The sequence below is a fragment of the Scyliorhinus torazame genome, chromosome 5 (genome assembly GCF_047496885.1).
Source record: "Scyliorhinus torazame isolate Kashiwa2021f chromosome 5, sScyTor2.1, whole genome shotgun sequence".
Taxonomy (NCBI): Eukaryota; Metazoa; Chordata; class Chondrichthyes; order Carcharhiniformes; family Scyliorhinidae; genus Scyliorhinus; species Scyliorhinus torazame.
This window is the reverse complement of record NC_092711.1, coordinates 155,301,514-155,321,937: the sequence shown is the minus strand read 5'-3', so window position 1 is coordinate 155,321,937 and position 20,424 is coordinate 155,301,514. Positions and strand designations below refer to the sequence as shown.

General features: G+C 46.2%; 1 protein-coding gene across 1 annotated transcript in view; it reads right to left on the bottom strand.

Moving 5' to 3' along the window:
• The window catches only part of LOC140417985 (uncharacterized), a 175,933-nt gene extending 157,921 nt beyond the window's left edge, over positions 1–18,012 (bottom strand). The window contains 1 exon segment of the mRNA XM_072501416.1: positions 16,578–18,012. Coding sequence (XP_072357517.1) covers positions 16,578–17,663 — 1,086 coding nt within the window. The 5' untranslated portion in view covers positions 17,664–18,012.
• Between the last annotated feature and the right edge of the window lie 2,412 nt (positions 18,013–20,424).

The window sequence follows — 20,424 nt, the reverse complement described above, 5'->3', positions numbered from 1 at the left end:
ATCGGCTCCAAGACCATATTCCCTCCTACGTCCTTCACTTTCCCGGTCTCCCTCACAGCCCCGGGATCAATGAGCCTCTTCATGGTGTTTTGCAGCTCGGCCTCATGAGCTCAATGAGAGGTATTGAATCAGCACACTCAGCCGCTGGTCAATAACACGGAGAATGTCGGCAGTCATCACCTTCACCACCTCCGAGAGAGTCCCTGAGAGCGCGGGGTTGAGAGACCTCCTGAGGGTCAGGCCGCCATGTTGAAAAGGCGGCTCCATTTCCACTGAATCAACCTTCCCTCTTTTATCGACGGATTTCTTAATCTTACCTTACCTAATCCCAATGTCTTCCAGAGACATGAGAACAAATATTAATTCAAGGATCAGGTAGATGAGTGTCGGGCAATCAGGATAAATTACGGATTCTAGATGAGTGGCATCAGAATCTGCGGAAAAGCAGCTACTCCTGAGCCGCATCATATGGTTCCCACCCAGACAGATTTCTGATGACGAGGGAGTCGAGGGTTATGGATAACAGGCAGGAAAATGGAGAGAAAGCAGAGATGAGGAGGGATTTCTTCACTCGTTGTGGAGCAGTGTGAGAATGGAGGGAGAGTGTGTGGGATGGAGATTTACAGCTTTTGCAGAGTGAGAGAGGATAAAATGTTACAGAGAAATAAAAATTGTCTGTTCTGAGTTTCTATCCTTTACTGACAATGATGTCTTTTGTAAATTGTTTTTACAGGATATTAGAAGAGGAGGAATTACAGACAGAAATCTCAAAAGTCACATCTTGATCTGCCAGAGTCGCTCGGTTCGTCGGGGCCTGAATATCATCGGCCTTTGAATCGAGAAGGAGAAATGTTTGTCTGTTCTGTTCGCTACAGACGATTTTAAACATCATTGTGACTGGAAAAGCACCAAGACACACACACAGTGAGTGAGTGTGTTCCAGAGCACTGACTGTGGAAAGAGCTTGAACCAGTTACACAGCCGGAAAAAACATAACACCATTCACAGCGGGGAGAGACCGTACACGTGTTGTGTGTGTAGTCAAGGCTTCAACTGATTATCTGATCTGGAGAGTTACGACGAGACCCAAAATATGGAAGAGATTCAGAGTCCGATCTAAGCTGGAGATTCATCGACGCAGTCACACTGGAGAGAGGCCATTTACCTGCTCTGTGTGTGGGAAGGGATTCACTGAATTATCCAGCCTGAAGTCACATGCAAGAGTTCACACTGTGGAGAAGCCGTTTATCTGCTCTCAGTGTGGGAAGGGATTCAGACATTCATCCACCCTGAAGTCACATCAGCGAATTCATACTGGGGAGAGACCGTTCACCTGCTCTCAGTGTGAGAAGGGATTCACTGCGTTATCCAGCCTGAAGTCACACCAACGGGTTCACACTGGGGAGAAGCCGTTCACCTGCGATCAGTGTGGGAAGGGATTCACTCAGGTATCCAACCTGAAGACACACCAGCGAATTCACATTGGGGAGAGTCCATTCACCTGCTCTCAGTGTGGGACGGAATTCACTGCGTTATTCAGCCTGAAGTCACACCAACGGGTTCACACTGGGGAGAAGCCATTCACCTGCTCTCAGTGTGGGAAGGGATTCACTGCATTATTCAGCCTGAAGTCACATCAGCGAATTCACACTGGGGAGAGGCCATTCACCTGCTCTCAGTGTGGGAAAGGATTCACTCAGTCACCCCACCTGCAGGCACACCAGCGGGTTCACAGTGGGGAGAAGCCATTCAACTGCTCTCAGTGTGGGAAAGAATTCCGAGATTTATCCACCCTGCGGACACACCAGCGAATTCACACTGGGGAGAGACCGTTCACCTGCCCTCAGTGTGGGAAGGGATTCGCTCAGTTATCCAGCCTGAAGATACACCAGCGGGTTCACACAGGGGAGAGGCCGTTCATCTGTTCTCAGTGTGGGAAGGGATTCAGTCATTCATCCACCCTATGGAAACATGAGCGAGCTCACACTGGGGAGAAGCCGTTCGCCTGCTCTCAGTGTGGGAAGGGATTCAGTGATTCATCCCACTTGAAGCGTCACCAGCAAGTTCACACTGGGAAGAGGCCGTTCACCTGCTCTCATTGTGGGAAGGGATTCCGACATTTATCCACCCTGCAGAGACATCAGCGAGTTCACACTCCGAGAGGACATTCACCTGCTCTGATTAGGGGAGACGTTGAATGATCTATCCCATCTGCTGAGTCACCAACAAGTTCACAATTGATTACAGGGATTGGATTGTGCTGTTATTGTTTCTACTCTCCATTTCATTCGGACTGCAATTTATTCATCCTATCAATTGGTTAATTGGGATGATCGGGGTTTCTTTCTGCTGGAATGGCTGGTCTCACAACTTTTCCTCCAGTGGGCTGATGCTCTTTGAGCTTTGTTGCGAATACGTGATTTCCAATTTCACAAGGGTTACAGAGTGAAAATGTGTGGAAAGTTAAAATATAGTTAATTCCTATTTCTGTTTGCAACCCCCCAAAGCATGCCACCTTGCCATGAAGATGGGCTATGGTGGTTATATGTTTCTTTGTTTAATTTTTCTGGGTCTTTCTCAAAGAAGGAAATGTTGAGGTATGAGAGACAGGTTGTCTGTGGTAGGTTGGGAAATTACAATAAAAGGTTGGACAATAGGCAGACAATTGCTCGCATTGAAGAAATTATTACATATTTGCAACAAATACACATTCCTTTCAGGAACAAAAATCCACAGGAAAGTGGTGCAGTAATTCTTCACACCTGATTACAGCTTTTGGATTCTGCTGTTACACAAGAGAACCAAGGGAGTAGTGAGCAGGAGGGACTGAAAGAGATTAGTATTAGTGAAAAAGTAGTACTGGAGAATTTATTGGATTAAAAATTAAGAAATCCCCAAAAGCTGCTGCTCTACATCCCAGAGTGTTGAAAGAGGCGGCTGTAGAGATAGTGGATACATTGGTGATCATCTTACTAAATTCTATCGATGCTGGAATGGTTCCTGCAGATTGGAAGGTGGTAAATGTAACCCCAATATTTAAGGAGAGAGCGAAAACAGGGAACCACAGACCCATTAACCTGACATCAGTAGGAGGGAAAATGCTACAATCCATTATGACGGATGCAGAGCAGCACGGTAGTGCATTGGTTAGCACTGTTACCTCACGGCGCTGAGGTCCCAGGTTCAATCCCGGCTCTGGGTCACTGTCTGTGTGGAGTTTTCACATTCTCCCTGTGTTTGCATGGGTTTCACCCCCACAAACCAAAGATGTGCATGGTAGGTGGATTGGCCACACTAAGTTGGCCCTTAATTGGAGAAAATGAATTGGGCACTCTAAATTTAAAGAAAAAAATATTATGACGAACACGATAGCATACGGCTGAGGAGCAGGAGTAGACCACTCGGCACCTCGAGCCTGCTGCACCATTCAATAAGTTCCCGGCTGATCTGATTGTAACCTCAACTCCACAGAGACAAGTTGTGAGGGGGATACACACAGTTTGCAATGAGATATTGATAGGTTAAGTAAGTGAGCAAAAAGTTGGAAAATGGAGTATAATGTGGGAAAATGTGAAGTTGATTTTGGAAGGGAGAACAAAAGATCAGTGTTATTTAAATGGAGAAAAACTGCAGAAAGCTGCAACACAAAGGGACTTGGGGGAACTTGTGCACGAAACACAGAAAGCTCGCAGACAGGTGCAGCAGGTAATCAGGAAGGCTAATGGAATGTTGGCCCTGATTCCAAGGGGATTGGAGTATAAGAGTCGGGAAGTCTTGCTCCAGCTGTGGACCAGAGGGACCCGTCTCAGAATAACGAGGTGCCTATTAAGACTGAGATACGGAGAAATTTCTTCACTGAGGGTTGTGAGTCTTTGGAACTGAGAGCTGTGGGGACAGAGTCCTTGTCCATATTTAAGGCTGAGATAGATTCTTGATCAGCGAGAGAATCAAGCATTACAGGGAAAGGGCAGGAAAGTGGCCAAGAGAAATGTTGGATCAGCCATGATTGAATGGTGGGGCAGACTCGAAGGGCCGAATGGTCTACTCCTGTTCCTATTTCTGCTGCCTCACCCCCATCCGATAACCTTTCACCCCCTTGATGAACAGGCATCTATCCAGATCTGCCTTGAAAATATTCACAGACTCTGCTTCCACTGCCCTTTGTGGAAGAGAGTTCCAAAGACTCCAAACCTTCGGAGAGAAAAAAGTTATTCTCTGCCTTTAATGGACAAGTTATTACTTTTAAAGTGACTCCAATTTCTAGATGCTCCCACAAGAGGAAGCATCCTTTCCACATCCACCCTGTCAAGGCCCCTCAGGATCTTATACGTTCAATCAAGTCACCTAAACTCCATCGGACACAAGCCCAGCCTGTCCAATCATTCCTCATAAGACCAGCCTCCAATTCCAGGTATGAATCCAGTAAACCTTCTCTGAACTGCTTCCAACACATTAACATCATTCCTTAAATGAGAGCAATACTGTACACAGTGCTCCAGATGTGGTCTCACCAATGCCCTGTATAACTGAAACATAACCTCCCTATTTTTGTATTCAATTCCCCTCACAAACAATAACATTCTATTAGCTTTCCTAATTACTTGCTGTACCTGTATACTCTCCTTTTGTGATTCCTGCTCTTGGACATCCAGATCCCTCTGAGTCTCGGAACTTTGCAAACTCTCGCTATTTCGATGAGAAGCTTCTTTTTCTTCCTGCCAAAATGAACAATTTCACATTTTCGCACATTGTTACCCATTTGCCAGATGTTATCCCATTCATTTCAAATATACTTTTTTAACCTCCTTATGTCTTCTTCACAATTTACTTTCCTACCTATCTTTGGCCATTCAGCCCATCGAGCCTGCTCCACCATTCAATACAATCATAGCTGATCATCCACTTCAGTGCCTTTTTACGCACACTATCACCATATCCCTTTGTGTTATTGGTATTTAGATATCTGTCAGTCTCTGCTTTAAACACACTCAATGACTGAGCTTCCACCGCCCTCTGGGGTGGAGAATTTCAAAGATTCACAACTTGTTGATCTATGTAGGTCAAACCATTTCCCTGTTCTCTCCCCGTATCCTTGTCGCTTTATGTCCCTCAAGTGCCCATCAAATTTCCTTTGGGAAACATTCCGTCATCTCTGCTTCTATCCCGCACGACGGAAGTGGGTTCCAGATATTTCCCACTTTCTTCAAATGTAAATGAGGTTCAGAGAGCACAGGAGGCCATTCTGCCCATTGTTCCCTTGCTAGCTCTTTGGATTAACTATCAAATTAATTCCACCGCCCTGCAAGTTTATTTTCCTAGTTTATTTCCAAGTTTATTTTGAATCCCAGCTCACAACAACTCGTTCTGTTTTAAATCTAATGGGCAGAATGGCCTCCTGTGCTCTCTGCACAGCATATTGTGAAATTATTAGATTTAAAACAGAACAAGTTGTCGTTATTTGGGATTCTCTGCCTGACAAAGGTGCAGGAAGTAAATTCAACTGTAACTTTCAAAGGGGAACTTTACAGATTCTTTATATAGTCCCATCGCCCGGCAAGTTTCTGTTCCTACAGAATCTGTAAAGTTCCTGCACCTTCATCAGGCAGCGAATCCCAAATCACAACAACTCGTTCTGTTTTAAATCGAATGATTTACAATATGCTGTGTTTGGATTTTCACAGGGGATTTGAAATGGAGAGAAAGACATGATTGTTGCACAAAATCAAGACTCCGTCTTTATTCATGATTTTCATGAGTGGGCTCAGTTTGGGGACCAATACTTGTTTATAATTTTTTTTTAAAAATTCCCATTAAGGCTCAATTTAACGTGGCCAAACCACCTACCCTGCACATCGTTGGGTTGCGGGGGTGAGACCCATGCATACACGGGGAGAATGTGCAAACTCCACATGGACAGTCACCCGGGATCGAACCTGGGTCCGTGGCGCCGTGAGGCAGCAGTGCAAACTACTGTGCCACCTTGTTTAGGGATTAATTCTAAAAATAAATTATATTTCTATCGCATCTTTCATGATCACAGGTTCTCCTAAAGCATTTTACAGCCATTGAAGTACTTTTGAGATGTAGTCACTGTTGTAATGTCAGAAACTGTAGGTATGCCTCAGTTCTAGGGGAGGGGGTGGCGTAGTGGTATTGTCAATTGATTACTTAACCAGAGACCCAGAGTAATGCTCTGGGGGACCCAGGTTCAAATCCCGCACCGCAGATGATGACATTTGAATTCAATAAAAATCTGGAATTAAAAGTCTAATGATGACCATGAAACCATTGTTGATTGTCATAAAGACCCATCTGGTTCACCAATGTACTTCAGGAAAGGACATCTGCTGTCCTTACCTGGTCTGACCTGCATGTGATTTCAGACACATAGCAATGTGGATGACTCTTAACTGCCCCCTCAAGGGCAATTAGGGATGGGCAATGAATGCTGGCACAACCAACGATGCTCACGCCCCATGAACATATTAAAAAATGATATTTTGTTTTTAAAATCAATGACTCTTCAATGACAATCAATTGTTAAATGTAATAAGGTCAAGGAAGCCATGATAAAATCCAACATGTGACTGGACCTTTATTTTTAAAATTAATACTGTATCAACCAAAATGTTTCCAAAACTTGCTGAACTCGTGGAAATTGTTTAAACTAATATAGTTCCATAATTTTGTGAAGCTTTTGGACATCATATGTTGCTAAAGTCTGGCTCAAGTTCAATCCAATCAAGGTTCATAAGAAAGAAAGGTATTACCTTCCACAAAATAGTTTTTTTTAACTAATGTAACTTGTATTAATCAACAGTATTAATCAAAGATTACTGTATTAATTACCTACCAGTCAGTAACAGATGACTTAATAAGTAATGAACCTTAATCAAGTTACAATTAATGAATCAATAGTTGTAATGAAAGACTGAATTTTATTTGCTGTAAAAATATAAAAGCTTAATTGCTGTGTATGTAAAGAATGTGCAATGAAGATAAATGTACTGGCAAGAGAGACCTTCAAGCTCTTATTAGCCTCAACACTTGAAACTGTATAAATAAGGGATTGCTTGAATCAGATAAAGGGATAGTATGAAACAGTTCTATTACATTCATTGAGATAATGAGAGAAGGTGGTGTCAGTAATTGAAGACCCAATTAAATTAATCTAGTGACCAAATTGACCAATTGTCATATTACAACAGGTCCAACAGTGACGTGAGGTAATGGTCACTTTGGGGATAAAAGTAGAGGTTCTGAAGGTCTTCCTTGCTGGCCAAGTACTGAAGATTCCAGAGGCCGAGTTCCAAAGGAAATTACTGTCAAAAAAGGAGCCAGACTCCTGAGGCTGAATTCCACAAAAATTACTGTCAAAGAAGGAGCCTCAGAGGGTTACGCTTCTACAGACTGATCACCCACATGAAGTCATAAATGTTATATATTTGGGGTTATCGTTGTGTTGTTACGTGATCACTTTAAAAATCTAGTCACATGTATAGTTTGTAATGTCATTGGCTGCTTCGTGGGCTTTATCAAACTTCTAGATCAAACTTTTGTCGAGTTACGGGTGGCACGGTAGTACAGTGGTTAGCACTGTTGCTTCACAGCTCCAGGGTCCCAGTTCGATTCCTGGCTTGGGTCACTGTGTGTTTACAGAGTCTCCACGTTCTACCTGTGACTGTGTGGGTTTCCTCCGGGTGGTCTGGTTTCCTCCCACAAGTCCAGAAAGATGTGCTGTTAGGTAATTTGGACATTCTGAATTCTCCCTCTGTGTACCCAAACAGGCGCCGGAATGTGACAACTCTGGACTTTTCACAGTAACTTCATTGCAGTGTTAATGTAAGCCTACTTGTGACAAGAAAGATTAGTGTAAGATTATGATTATCTCTTCAATAAACCTGCGTTATCTGCATTCAACCCCACATGCTACAGCTTCATTCTTTTGCCCTGAGTGTGCAGAACATAAGATAAAAAGAATACTGGTGAAGAGAAATGGATTAAATTGTTTTCAAGCAAGAAAAGAAAATTGAAGCTTTCGATGTTGAGACAGAATTAACAGCAGGTCAGCCGATTTCACCTGGCATTGGATTTATCAGATGGTTGTGCAGAACAAATAATTAAAACAGGCCCCCCGAGGAGTTCAGGCTGCTGAGCTCACCACGTGTGCAGTTAGATTGAAATGAAAGTCACCGTCGCCCCAGAAGACCATAGGTTTCTCTCCCAGTTTGAGAGAGAGCTGACTGGCGGTGACTTAACCTGAGGGTCACCACACCAAGGATTGGATTCTCCGCGCCCCCGATGCCGGATTCTCTGCCCCCCCCTCCCCCGACACCAAAATCGCATTCGGTGATGGGGCGGAGAATCAGTTTTGGTGTCGAAATCGGGCCTGGCGCCGGTTTTTAAATTCTCCACACACCCCCCCCCCCCAATAATGGCTGTACTCGTGGAGTACGCCGCACCAAGAATCCACCGCCTGAGGCCCACCCCGTGATACTCTGTCCCCGACCGGCCAAATTCCCGAAGGCGCGGGACTCTCATGGTCCCAGCCGTACATGAACCTCGCGAGGCCGCTTTGGACTCAGTCCGGGGTCGCTGCAGTCGGGGAAGGGCCGATTGGCGGGCAGGGGAGTGTTGGGGGCAATGTGTGTGGGCTGTCCGTGGCGGCTGATGCGGGGCACAATTTTGTCGGTCCAGGCCCGCTGTCTGAGTTCGCCATGGAGCACGGCGCGGACGCTGCTGTGCACATGCACATCCTCTGACCCGGAAGTGCTGGGGGCCATATCGGCAGCTAGAGCTGCAAGCTCTATGACGACTGCCTGCTCGCCCCCAGCAAAACGGGGAATCTGTGGCCTTTTGACGCCAGTTTTCCTGGGGTAAAAGACCACAGTTTTCCCGACGGCATGGGGACATCGTCTCCAAAACAGAGAATCCAGCCCGAGGTGAGGGGCAAAGTTGAGAATGTTTATGAAAATGTTTTTATAAAAGTTTTATACAATACAGAATAAACAAATTTGTGCAGAGCAGATAGTTTGCAAAAACCCAACCTTGGAAGTAAACCCCCCCCCCCCCCGAACCCCAACTCCCTAAACACCCCCAAACCCCAATTCCCTAAACACCCCCGCCTCTTCTTTTGATTATTTTGAAGGTTATCCTGAACCCGACAAGTCTGGTGCAAACCCAGAACACGTGGGCATGATTGGCCGAGCCCCCCTGGCAGAGTTCACATTTGTCCTCCACCTCCGGGAAGAACCTGCTCATTCTGGTTCTTGTCAGGTGTTCTCTGTGCACCATAAGACCATTAGACATAGGAGCGGAAGTAAGGCCATTCGGCCCATCGAGTCCACTCCACCATTCAATCGTGGCTGATTTCAACTCCATTTACCCGCTCTCTCTCCATAGCCCTTAATTCTTCGAGAAATCAAGAATTTATCTTGATTTCTGTCTTAAAGACACTCAACGTCCCGGCCTCCACCACCCTCTGTGGCAATGAATTCCACAGACCCACCACTCTCTGGCTGAAGAAATTCCTCCTCATCTCTGTTCTAAAGTGACTCCCTTTTATTCTAAGGCTGTGCCCCCGGGTCCTAGTCTCCCCTGCTAATGGAAACAACTTCCCAACGTCCACCCTATCTAAGCCATTCATTATCTTGTAAGTTTCTATTAGATCTCCCCTCAACCTCCTAAACTCCAATGAATATAATCCCAGGATCCTCAGACGTTCATCGTATGTTAGGCCTACCATTCCTGGGATTATCCGTGTGAATCTCCGCTGGACCCGCTCCAGTGCCAGTATGTCCTTCCTGAGGTGTGGGGCCCAAAATTGCTCACAGTATTCTAAATGGGGCCTAACTAATGCTTTATAAAGCTTCAGAAGTACATCCCTGCTTTTATATTCCAAGCCTCTTGAGATAAATGACAACATTGCATTTGCTTTCTTAATTACGGACTCAACCTGCAAGTTTACCTTTAGAGAATCCTGGACTAGGACTCCCAAGTCCCTTTGCACTTCAGCGTTATGAATGTTGTCACCGTTTAGAAAATAGTCCATGCCTCTATTCTTTTTTCCAAAGTGCAAGACCTCGCACTTGCCCACGTTGAATTTCATCAGCCATTTCTTGGACCACTCTCCTAAACTGTCTAAATCTTTCTGCAACCTCCCCACCTCCTCCATACTACCTGTCCCTCCACCTATCTTTGTATCATCGGCAAACATAGCCAGAATGCCCCCAGTCCCGTCATCTAGATCGTTAATATATAAAAGAGAACAGCTGTGGCCCCAACACTGAACCCTGCGGGACACCACTCGTCACCGGTTGCCATTCCGAAAAAGAACCTTTTATCCCAACTCTCTGCCTTCTGCCTGACAGCCAATCGTCAATCCATGTTAGTACCTTGCCTCGAATACCATGGGCCCTTACTTTACTCAGCAGTCTTCCGTGAGGCACCTTATCAAAGGCCTTTTGGAAGTCAAGATAGATAACATCCATTGGCTCTCCTTGGTCTAACCTATTTGTTATCTCTTCAAAGAACATCTAAACAGTTTCCTGGCTACTTCGCGCAACACCACACACACAACCACTCAGAGTCCCCCAGTTTTACTGCTACTGAAGAGGAAGCTGAGAACAACATCTGATCAACATTTCCCCTGGAGACGTCTGAGACAGTGGAACACAATCAGCAGTCGCAAACTTGAAGAGAAGGTAATCCCAAAAGGCGCTTGATTGGACAAGGACAGCAAGTATTGGTGCACAGTGGTACCACCAGCGAGAAGTGGGTTCCTGTAACCGTATTGGCATATTACAATAATCATGGGTGACTTCGATATGCAGGTGGACTGCATATTGCAGTCAGGTTGGTAGCAGATCCCAAGAAAGGGAATTTTTGGAACAGCTTGTGGTAGAGCCCACTGGGGAACAAGCAGTTCTGGATTTGGTGCTATGTAATGAGACAGACCTGATTAGGGAACATAAGGTGAGGGAATCCTTAGGGGGCAGTGACCACAATATGATAGAATTTGCCCTGCAGTTTGCGAGGAAGATGCTGGAATCAGGTGTAATGGTATTACAATTGAATAAAGGTAACTACAAAGACATGAGCGAGGAGCTGGCCAGAGTTGATTGGAAGGGGAGCCTCGCAGGGAAAACAGTGGAACAGCAATGGCAGGGGTTTTTGGGGTTATTTAGGAGGCACAACAGAAATTCATTCCAAGAAGGAGGAAAGATGCTAAGGGAAGGATGAGGCAACCGTGGCTGACAAAGAAAGTCAGGGATAGCATAAAAGCAAATGAAAAGCATACAAGCTGGCAAGGGTTAGTGGGAAGCCAGAGGATTGGGATGCCTTTAAAAGTGAGTAGAGGACAACTGAAAAAACAATAAGGGGGCGGGGGGGGGGGGGGGGGGGGGGAGAGAGAAGATGAAATATGAATGTTAGCTAGCAAATAATATAAAAGAAGATAACAAGAGTTTTTTTACAATATATAAAAGGGAGCAGCGAGGCAAGAATAGACGTTGGACCACTGGAAAATTAGGTTGGAGACATAGTAACAGGAAACAAAGAAATGGCAGAGGAACTGAAGTTACTTTGTGTGAGTCTTCAAGGTGGAAGACACCAGTGGGATACCAGAACTTCAGGCGAATCAGGGGGCAGAGGTGTAGTGGCCATCACGAAGGAGAAGGTTCTGGGGAAAGTGAAAGGTCTGAAGGTGGATAAATCACCTGGACCAGATGGACTACACTCCAGGGTTATAAAGGAGATAGCTGAAGAGATTGTGGAGGCATTCCTGGTGATCTTTCCGGAATCACTAAAGGCAGGGAGGGTCCCAAAGGACTGGAAAATGGCCAATGTAACACCGCTGTTTAAGAAGGGAGGCAGAAGACGGGAAATCATAGGCCGGTTTCTGACTTCGGTCATTGATAAGATTTTAAGAGTCCATTATTAAAGATGAGATTGTGGAGTATCTGGAAGTACATGATAAAATAGGGCTGAGTCAGCACAGCTTCGTCAAGGGGAGTCATGTTTAACAAATCTGTTAAGAGTTCTTTGAGGATGTAACAAGGAAGTTAAACAAAGGAGAACCAGTGGACGAGATCTATTTAGATTTCCAGAAGGCCTTTGGCAAGATGCCGTATAGGAGGCTGTTAAATAAGTTAAGAGCCCGTGGTGTTAAAGGACAAATACTGGCATTGATAAGAGGATTGGCTGACTGGCAGAAGGCAGAGTGGATAAAGGGGTCTTTTTCAGAATGGCAGCTGATGACAGGTGGTGAGCCTCAGGGGTTTGTGCTGGGACCACAACTTTTCACAATATACATTAATGATCTGGAAGAAGAACTAAGGGCACTGTTGCTAAGTTTGCAGATGATACAAAGCTATGCAGAGGGACAGTTAGTATTGAGGAAGCAGGGGGCTGCAGAAGGACTTGAACAGGCTACGAGAGTGGGCAAAGAAGTGGCTGATGGAATACAATGTGGAAAAGTATGAGGTCATGCACTTTGGCAGGAAGAATGGAGGCATAGACTATTTTCTAAACGGAGAAATGCTGAGGAAATCAGAAGCACAAAGGGACTTTGGAGTCCTTGTTCACGATTCTCTTAAGGATAATGTGCAGGTTCAGTTGCCAGTTAGGAAGGCAAATGTAATGTTAGCATTCATGTCGTGAGGGACACAATACAAGAGCAGGGATGGACTTCTGAGGCTGTATAAGGCTCTGGTCAGACCCCATTTGGAGTAATGTGAGCAGTTTTGGGCCCTGTACATAAAGAAGGATGTGCTGGCCTGGGAAAGAGTTCACAAGAATGATCCCTGGAATTAAGAGCTTGACGTATGAGGAGCGGTTGAGGACTCTGGGTCTGTACTTGTTGGAATTTAGAAGGATGAGGGGGGATCTTATTGAAACTTACAGGATACTGAGAGGTCTGGATAGAGTGGACACGGAGAGAATATTTCCCCCAGTAGGAAAAACTAGAACCGGAGGCCGCAGCCTCAGACTTAAGGGAAAATCTCTCAATACTGAGATGAGGAATTTCTTCAGCCAGAGGGTGGTGAATCTGTGGAACACATTGCCGCAGAAGGCTGTGGAGGCCAATTCACGGAGTGTCTTTAAGACACATAGGTTCTTGATTCATAAAGGGATCAGGGGTTATGTGGAGAAGGCAGGAGAATAAGGATGAGAAACATGTCAGCCATGATTGAATGGCAGACCAGACTAGATGGGCCGAATGGCCTAATTCTGCTCCAATGTTTTTTTTAATTCATTTACGGGATGCGGGCTGGTTGGGCCAGTATTTATTGCCCATCCCTAGTCTTATGGAAACTGACCCTGATTCCTATACTGTACAAACTGAACATTTTTTAAAATACAAATTTAGAGTACCCAATTCTTTTTTTTCCAATTAAGGGGCAATTTAACGTGGCCAATCCACCTACCCTGCACATCTTTGGGTTGTGGGGGTGAAATCCAGGCAGACACAGGGAAAAAGTGCAAAGTCCACACGGACAGTGACCCGGAACTGGGATCGAACCCGGGACCTCGGTGCTGTGAGGTAGCAGCGCTAACCACTGTGCCACCGTGCCCCATTGTACAAACTGAAGCCGAGCGAGTGTAGAAACAACACAGATCAGTTGTTAGTGACACCCATCAATGTGCCAGTACCGTGTGTGCTGGAACTACCTCAGGATGAACCGCCATCCATACTATCAGATCATGCGGCTGCGACTTCTGGTCAATCCGCAGAAACCGAGATTGCCAAAGAATTTATGAAAGGGAAATCATGTTTGACAAATCCACTAGAATTATTTGAGATGTAAGCAGTAGATTTTGTAAAAATAAATAAATTTAGAGTGCCCAATTCATTTTTTCCAATTCAGGGGCAATTTAGCATGGCCAATCCACCTATCCTGCTCATCTTTTGGGTAGTGGGGGCAAAACCCACACCAACACGGGGAGAATGTGCAAACTCCACACAGACAGTGATCCAGAGCTGGGATCGAACCTGGGACCTCAGCGCCGTGAGGTAACTAGTAGATTTGACCAGGGAGACCCAATGGATGTGGTTTATTTAGACTTTCGACAATGTCTCCCACAGCAGATTACTGTGTAAAGTTAAAGCATTTGGGATTGCGGGTAGTGTCTTGCAATGGATAGAAAGCTGGTTAGCAGACAGGAATCAAAAAGTTGGAATAAATGGGTCTTTTTCTGATTGGCAGGCAGTGACTACTGAGGTGCCACAGGGATCTGTGCTCAGACCCCAACTGTTCACATTATGTATTCATGATTTGGACGAGGGAAGTAAATGTATTATCTCCAGATTTGCAGATGACACAGTTGGCGGGGAGGGTGAACTGTGAGGATGCAGAGATGCGTCAGCGTGATTTGGACAGGCTGGGTGAGTGGGCAAATGTATCGCAGCTGCAGTCTAACCTGGATAAATGTTAGGTTATCCACTTTGGTAGCAAAGGTAGAAAGGCAGATTATGATTTGAATGGGTGTAAATTGAGAGAGGTGGAGATACAGCGAGAGCTTGGTGTCCTCAGGCATCAGTCACTGAAAGTAAGTGTGCAGGTTCAACGGGCAGTAAAGAAGGCAAATGGTATGTTGGGTGTCATAGTGAGAGGATTGGAGTATAGGAATAGAGATGTTTTATTGCAGTTGTATAGGCCATTGGTGAGGCCACATCTGGAGTATTATGTGCAGTTTTGTTGTCCTTACCTGAGGAAGGATGTTCTTGCTATGGAGGGAGTGCAGCGAAGGTTTAACAGGCTGGATCCTGGGAACGGACTCTCATATGAGGATTTTGATTTGATTTATTGTCACATGTATACTATACAGTGAAAAGTATTGTTTCTTGCATGCTATACAGACAACGCATACCGTACATAGGGAAGGAAGGAGAGACTGCAGAATGTAATGTTACAGTCATAGCTAGGGTATAGAGAAAAGATCAACTTAATACAAGGCAGGGTCCATTCAAAAGTCTGATGGTAGTAGGGAAGAAGCTGTTCTTGAGTCGGTTGGTACGTGACCTCAAACTTTTGTATCTTTTTCCTGACGGAAGAAGGTGGAATAGAGTAATTATGCTGGCTGCCTTTCTGAGGCAGCGGGAATTATAGACAGAGTCAATGGATGGTAGGCTGGTTTGCATGATGGATTGGTTACATTCACAACCTTTTGTAGTTTGCTGTGGTCTTGGGCAAAGCAGGATCCATACCAAGCTGCGATACAACCAGAAAGAATGCTTTCAATGGTGCATCTGTAAAAGTTGGTGAGAGTCGTAGTTGACATGCTAAATTTCCTCAGTCTTCTAAGAAAGTAGAGTCTTTGGTGGGCTTTCTTAACTATAGTGTCGGCATGGGGGGCCCAGGACAGGTTGTTGGTGATCTGGACACCTAAAAACTTAAAGCTCTCGACCCTTTCTACTTGGTTCCCATTGATGTAGAGGGGCATGTTCTCCACTACGCTTCCTGATGTCGATGACAATCTCCTTCGTTTAGTTGACATTGAGGGAGAGACTAAGTCGGTTAGCATTATATTCATTGGCGTTTAGAAGAGTGAGAGGGGATCTCATAGAAACTTAGAAAGTTCCAACAGGATTAGACAGGGTAGATTCGGAAAGAATGTTCCTGATGGTGGAGGAATCCAGAACTAGGGGTCATAGTTTGAGGATAAGGGGTAAACCTTCTCGGACTGAGGTGAGGAGAAATTTCTTCACCCAGAATCTGTGGAATTCGCTACTACACAAATTAGTTGAGACAACAGCATTGTGTAATTTGATGAAAGAGTTAGTCAAAGCTCTTGTAGCTAAAAGAATATGGGGAGAAGGCAGGGTCAGGGTATTGAGCTTGATGATCACCCAGATCATAATGAAAGGGAGAGCAGGCTCGAAGGGTTGAATCGCCTCCTCCTGCTTCTATTTTCGATGTATCTATGTATGTATTTAGGAGATGGAGAGCTGACTGGTGGTGATTTAACCTGAGGATCACCACACCGCAGGCGAGGGGCAATGTTGAGAAGGCGGGGCTTTCATGGATGACCTCAGCCGGTACGGGAGTTGACCCGCACCGTTGGTGTCATTTCACATCATGAAGCAGTCGTCCAGCCAACTGAGAAAATTGGCCCCCTGGTAAATATGTAATAATTCCGTAAATATTAGCTATTCCCTGTCTCCCATCAGTTTCCCACTTCACCTCAGACAACTTGCCCCTCATCCTCTGATTATTTCTCACAGACGAAAACACTTAAATAAGTTAAAGAAATAAACCATGTAACGACCATATCCCATCTTCATGGCAAGGTGGCATAATTTTAGGGGTTCCCAAACAGAAATGAGAATGAAATATCTTCTACTTCCAAACACCCCTTCACTCTGTGATCTTTGGTGAAATCTGAAACCAGGTTTTCTCAACAAGACAAAGAGCATCAGCCCACTGGAGGCAAAGTTGTGAGACCGGCCAGTCCAGCAGAAAGAAACCCTCCGACCCTCCCCATTGACCAACTGTCAGAATGAACAAATTGCAGCCCTGGATGTAATTCAGAACAGAAACAATAACAGCAGAATCCAACCCCTGTAATCACTTGTGAACATGTTGGTGTCTCAGCAGGCGCCATGAATCACGGAAACCCTTCCCACATGGAGAGCAGGTGAATGGCCTCTCCCCAGTGTGAAGTTGCCAGTGCCTCTGCAGGTGGGATGGATCAGTGAATCTCTTCTCCTACTCAGAGCAGGCGAATGGCATCTCCAAGATGTGAATTCGCTGGTGTTTCCGCAGGTTGCGTTCATGCATGAATCCCTTCCCACATTCAGGACAGAGGAATGGTCTCTCCCCGGTGTGAACTCTATGGTGTGTCAGCAGGATGGATGAAAGAGTGAATCCTTTCCCGCACACTGAGCATAGAAATGGCCGCTCGCCAGTGTGAACTCGCTGGTGTGTCTGGAGGGTGGATGAATCACTGAATCCCTTCCCACACTGAGGGCAGGAGAATGGCCTCTCCCCAGTGTGAATTCGCTGGTGTCTCAACAGGTGCGATGAATCACTGAATAGCTTCTCACACTGAGAGCAGCTGAATGGCCTCTCCCCAGTGTGAACTCGGCGGTGTACCCGCAGGTGGGATAAGTGAGTGAATCCCTTCCCACACAGAGAGCAGGTGAACGGTCTCTCCCCAGTGTGAACTCGCAGATGTGCCTGCAGGTGGGATAACTGAGGGAATCCCTTCCCACACTGAGAGCAGATGAATGGCCTCTCCCCAGTGTGAACTCGCTGGTGTATTCGCAGGCTGGATAATTGAGTGAATCCTTTCCCACACTGAGAGCAGGTGAATGGCCTCTCTCCAGTGTGAATTCGCTGATGTTTCTGCAGGGTGGATGAATGTCTGAATCCCTTCCCACACCTTGAGCAGGTGAATGGCTTCTCTCCAGTGTGAACCCGCTGATGTGTCTGCAGGGTGGATGAACGATTGAATCCCTTCCCACACTGAGAGCAAGTGAACGGCTTCTCTACAGTGTGAACCTGATGGTGCCTCAACAGGTGGGATGAATCACTGAATCCCTTCCCACACTGAGTGCAAATGAACGGCTTCTCCCCAGTGTGACTGCGCCGATGAGCTTCCAGCTCTGATGGGGCCCTGTATCCCTTCCCACAGTCCCCACATTTCCAAGGTTTCTCCATGCTTTGAGTTTCCTTGTATCTCTCCGTGTTGGACAATCAGTTGAAGCCTTAACTACATACAGAACACGTGTACAGTCTCTCCCCGCTGTGAATGGTGTGATGTTTTTTCAGTCTGTGTAACTGGTTAAAGCTCTTTCCGCAGTCAGTGCTCTGGAACACTCTCACTAGGGTGTGTGTTGTCTCGGTGATTTTCAAGTCGCATAAATGTTTAAAATGTTTTGAAGCCTACAGAGCAGTCAAACATTTCTTCAGGATTCAAAGGATGGTATTCGGGTCCCAAGGAATCAAGAGACTGTGTCAGATCTAGACATGATGTTTTGAGATTTCAGTCTGTAATTCCTCCTCTTCTACTGTCCTGTAAAAACATTTTGGAAAGGACATCACTGTCAGTACAGGATAGAAATTCAGAACAGACATTTCTAGTTTCTGTGGAATATTTTTCCCCCTCTCATTCCCAAAACTGCAAGTCTCCATCCCACATACTCTCCCTCCATTCTCACTCTGCTGTATCTAATATTCATCCTCCCAATTGTCCTGAAGGTGCTGATTCAGGCTGATTGACAGATCCATGCTTCCTCTCCAGGATAGGGAGATCATAACAAATAGGAGCTGCAGTCGGCCATTAGGCCCATCGAACCTCCTCAACCATTTCATGAGATCATTGGCTGATTTACCTCAGCACCATTTTCCCACACTGTCCCCCACATCCCGTGATATCCTCAATATTTAGAAACCTATCAATCTCAGTCTTGAAAATACTTGGATGACTGAAGCTCCACAGTCCTCTGGGGTAGAGAATTCCAAAGCTACACCACATCCTCGAGTAAAGAAATCCCTCCTCCTGCCTGTTCCCCATAAACCTTAACTCCATTGTCAATCAGAAATCTGTCCAACTGATTCTTGAATATATTCAATGACTCCCAGACTCCTCTAGTCCCTTTGGAAGTGAATTCCAGAGATCAACAACCCCTGAGGAAAGAGATGAATGCAAATATATAATGTAGCTACAGTACAATGTTACACAACTGGAAATATCAATATACTTTATTACAGAACCATGAATAATATTTGTAATCTGCACCTTATAACTAGACATATATCTCTGACCGATATTAATTTATTGTCCCCTTAAATGTCAGCCATCTCCTGGGGAAATCAGCCCATTAATTGGGAACATTAGGAAAGAGACCATCCTTTTAGCCAGAGAAACAAATGTGTCAAGCTGAGAGCAAAGGCTATCATTGTCTTTGATGTGGAGATGCTGGCGTTGGACTGGGGTGAGCACAGTAAGACGTCTTACAACACCAGGGTAAAGTCCAACAGGTTTGTTTCAAACACTAGCTTTCGGAGCGACTTCTTCCTATCATTGTCTTTAAGAGAGAGAGAGAGACCTGGGCCAAGTTTTCCAGAGTCTGCACCCTCCCTGGATTCACTTCCTTTCCCTTCAGTTGCTGCAAGTCACCAATTGAAGGTCAGAATGAGCAAAGAAATGGAAAGGGGGAGAAAAGAAAGTGTTTTACTCACAGATGTTGGAGACGGGAGGACGTTTCAGTCTGTGTGAAGCCCAATCTCCTTTCACATAAAGCCCGCGCTGATTGGAGGACCAGCGTCCTTCCGGTTCTAACTCTATCCATTAGCCAACACCTCACAGGAAGGTCAGGGGCTGGGCTTTCCTCCACACATGCGCAGCTTCCCCTCACCCTTGGACATGCGCAGTACCTGATCACCCGCCCGTGCGGCGGATAGAGCGGGTTCCCCAGCGCGGGGGATTGTGGGAGCTACGGCCGACACTGTCCAAACTCCTGGGGTGAAAAGTGGAGGAGGCTTGGGCGGTTGTGTGCGAGCTTGGTGTCCGCCCCCGGGCCGATTCGAAAGGCAGGCCGCCTCTGGGAGCTTCCTGGATGGGGTGAAACAGCAACTTGGCGCCCATTGCTCCTGGTCCCCGAGGGAAGGGGAGAAGACCGGTTTCGGAGTACTGCGACCAGTCGTGTTTCAAGTCAGCGGTTGAGCTGCGGAGACGCTGCTTCGGACTGCGAGGTTTGCTGTCGGCGGTTTTGAGTTTGCCCAATGGAGGACGAAGGAATGGAGGAAGGATGGCAGCTGGATAGGCTGCTGGAAGCGGCGGGTCGGAACCGGGAGTGGATACCTGATGGGCGGCCCGTGGCCTGCAGCCCGGGGTGGGTTGCTGCCGTTCCTGGGGTCTCCGGGGGTTCGGCCCCCCCTGGACGCCCTGTGGGCGGTTGGGACTGACTCTGGGACTTTCTTCCCCGTTGTCGACTGTTGCCAACATTGGAGCGACTCTGGCCGCTGCCATTGGAGGACTTTGAGGACATGTTGTTCCTTGTGAAATTTCGGCTGGAGCGCCGGGGTCATGATGTGGAACGTGCAAAATTAATGGACTCTTTTTTATGGACTTTTCTATGAGTACTAAGGGATTTTGTTTTCATGTTTTCTTTGCTTTTCGTTTTCTTTAGCAGCCTATGACATTCAACTCATTTCGGCTTTTTTTCCGAAATGGTATTTAGTATTAGTGGTGGAACGCTAGTTGGTGCGAAACTGCTCTCCCTCCGAATGGTCCCGTGCCTTTGGGCGGGGTCCAGGAGGGGGGAACCCTCTCTCCTCCGCCGCGCCCGGGTCTGGCTCTCCGGAGGTCTGTGCTCTTAGCGAGGAGGGGCCTTTCCCCCGGGGTGTCGGCTGCAGGGCGGGGTGAACGGGGGTGGGTGAGCAGGGATTAGTGTTCGGTGATTGATTCTATCCTGTT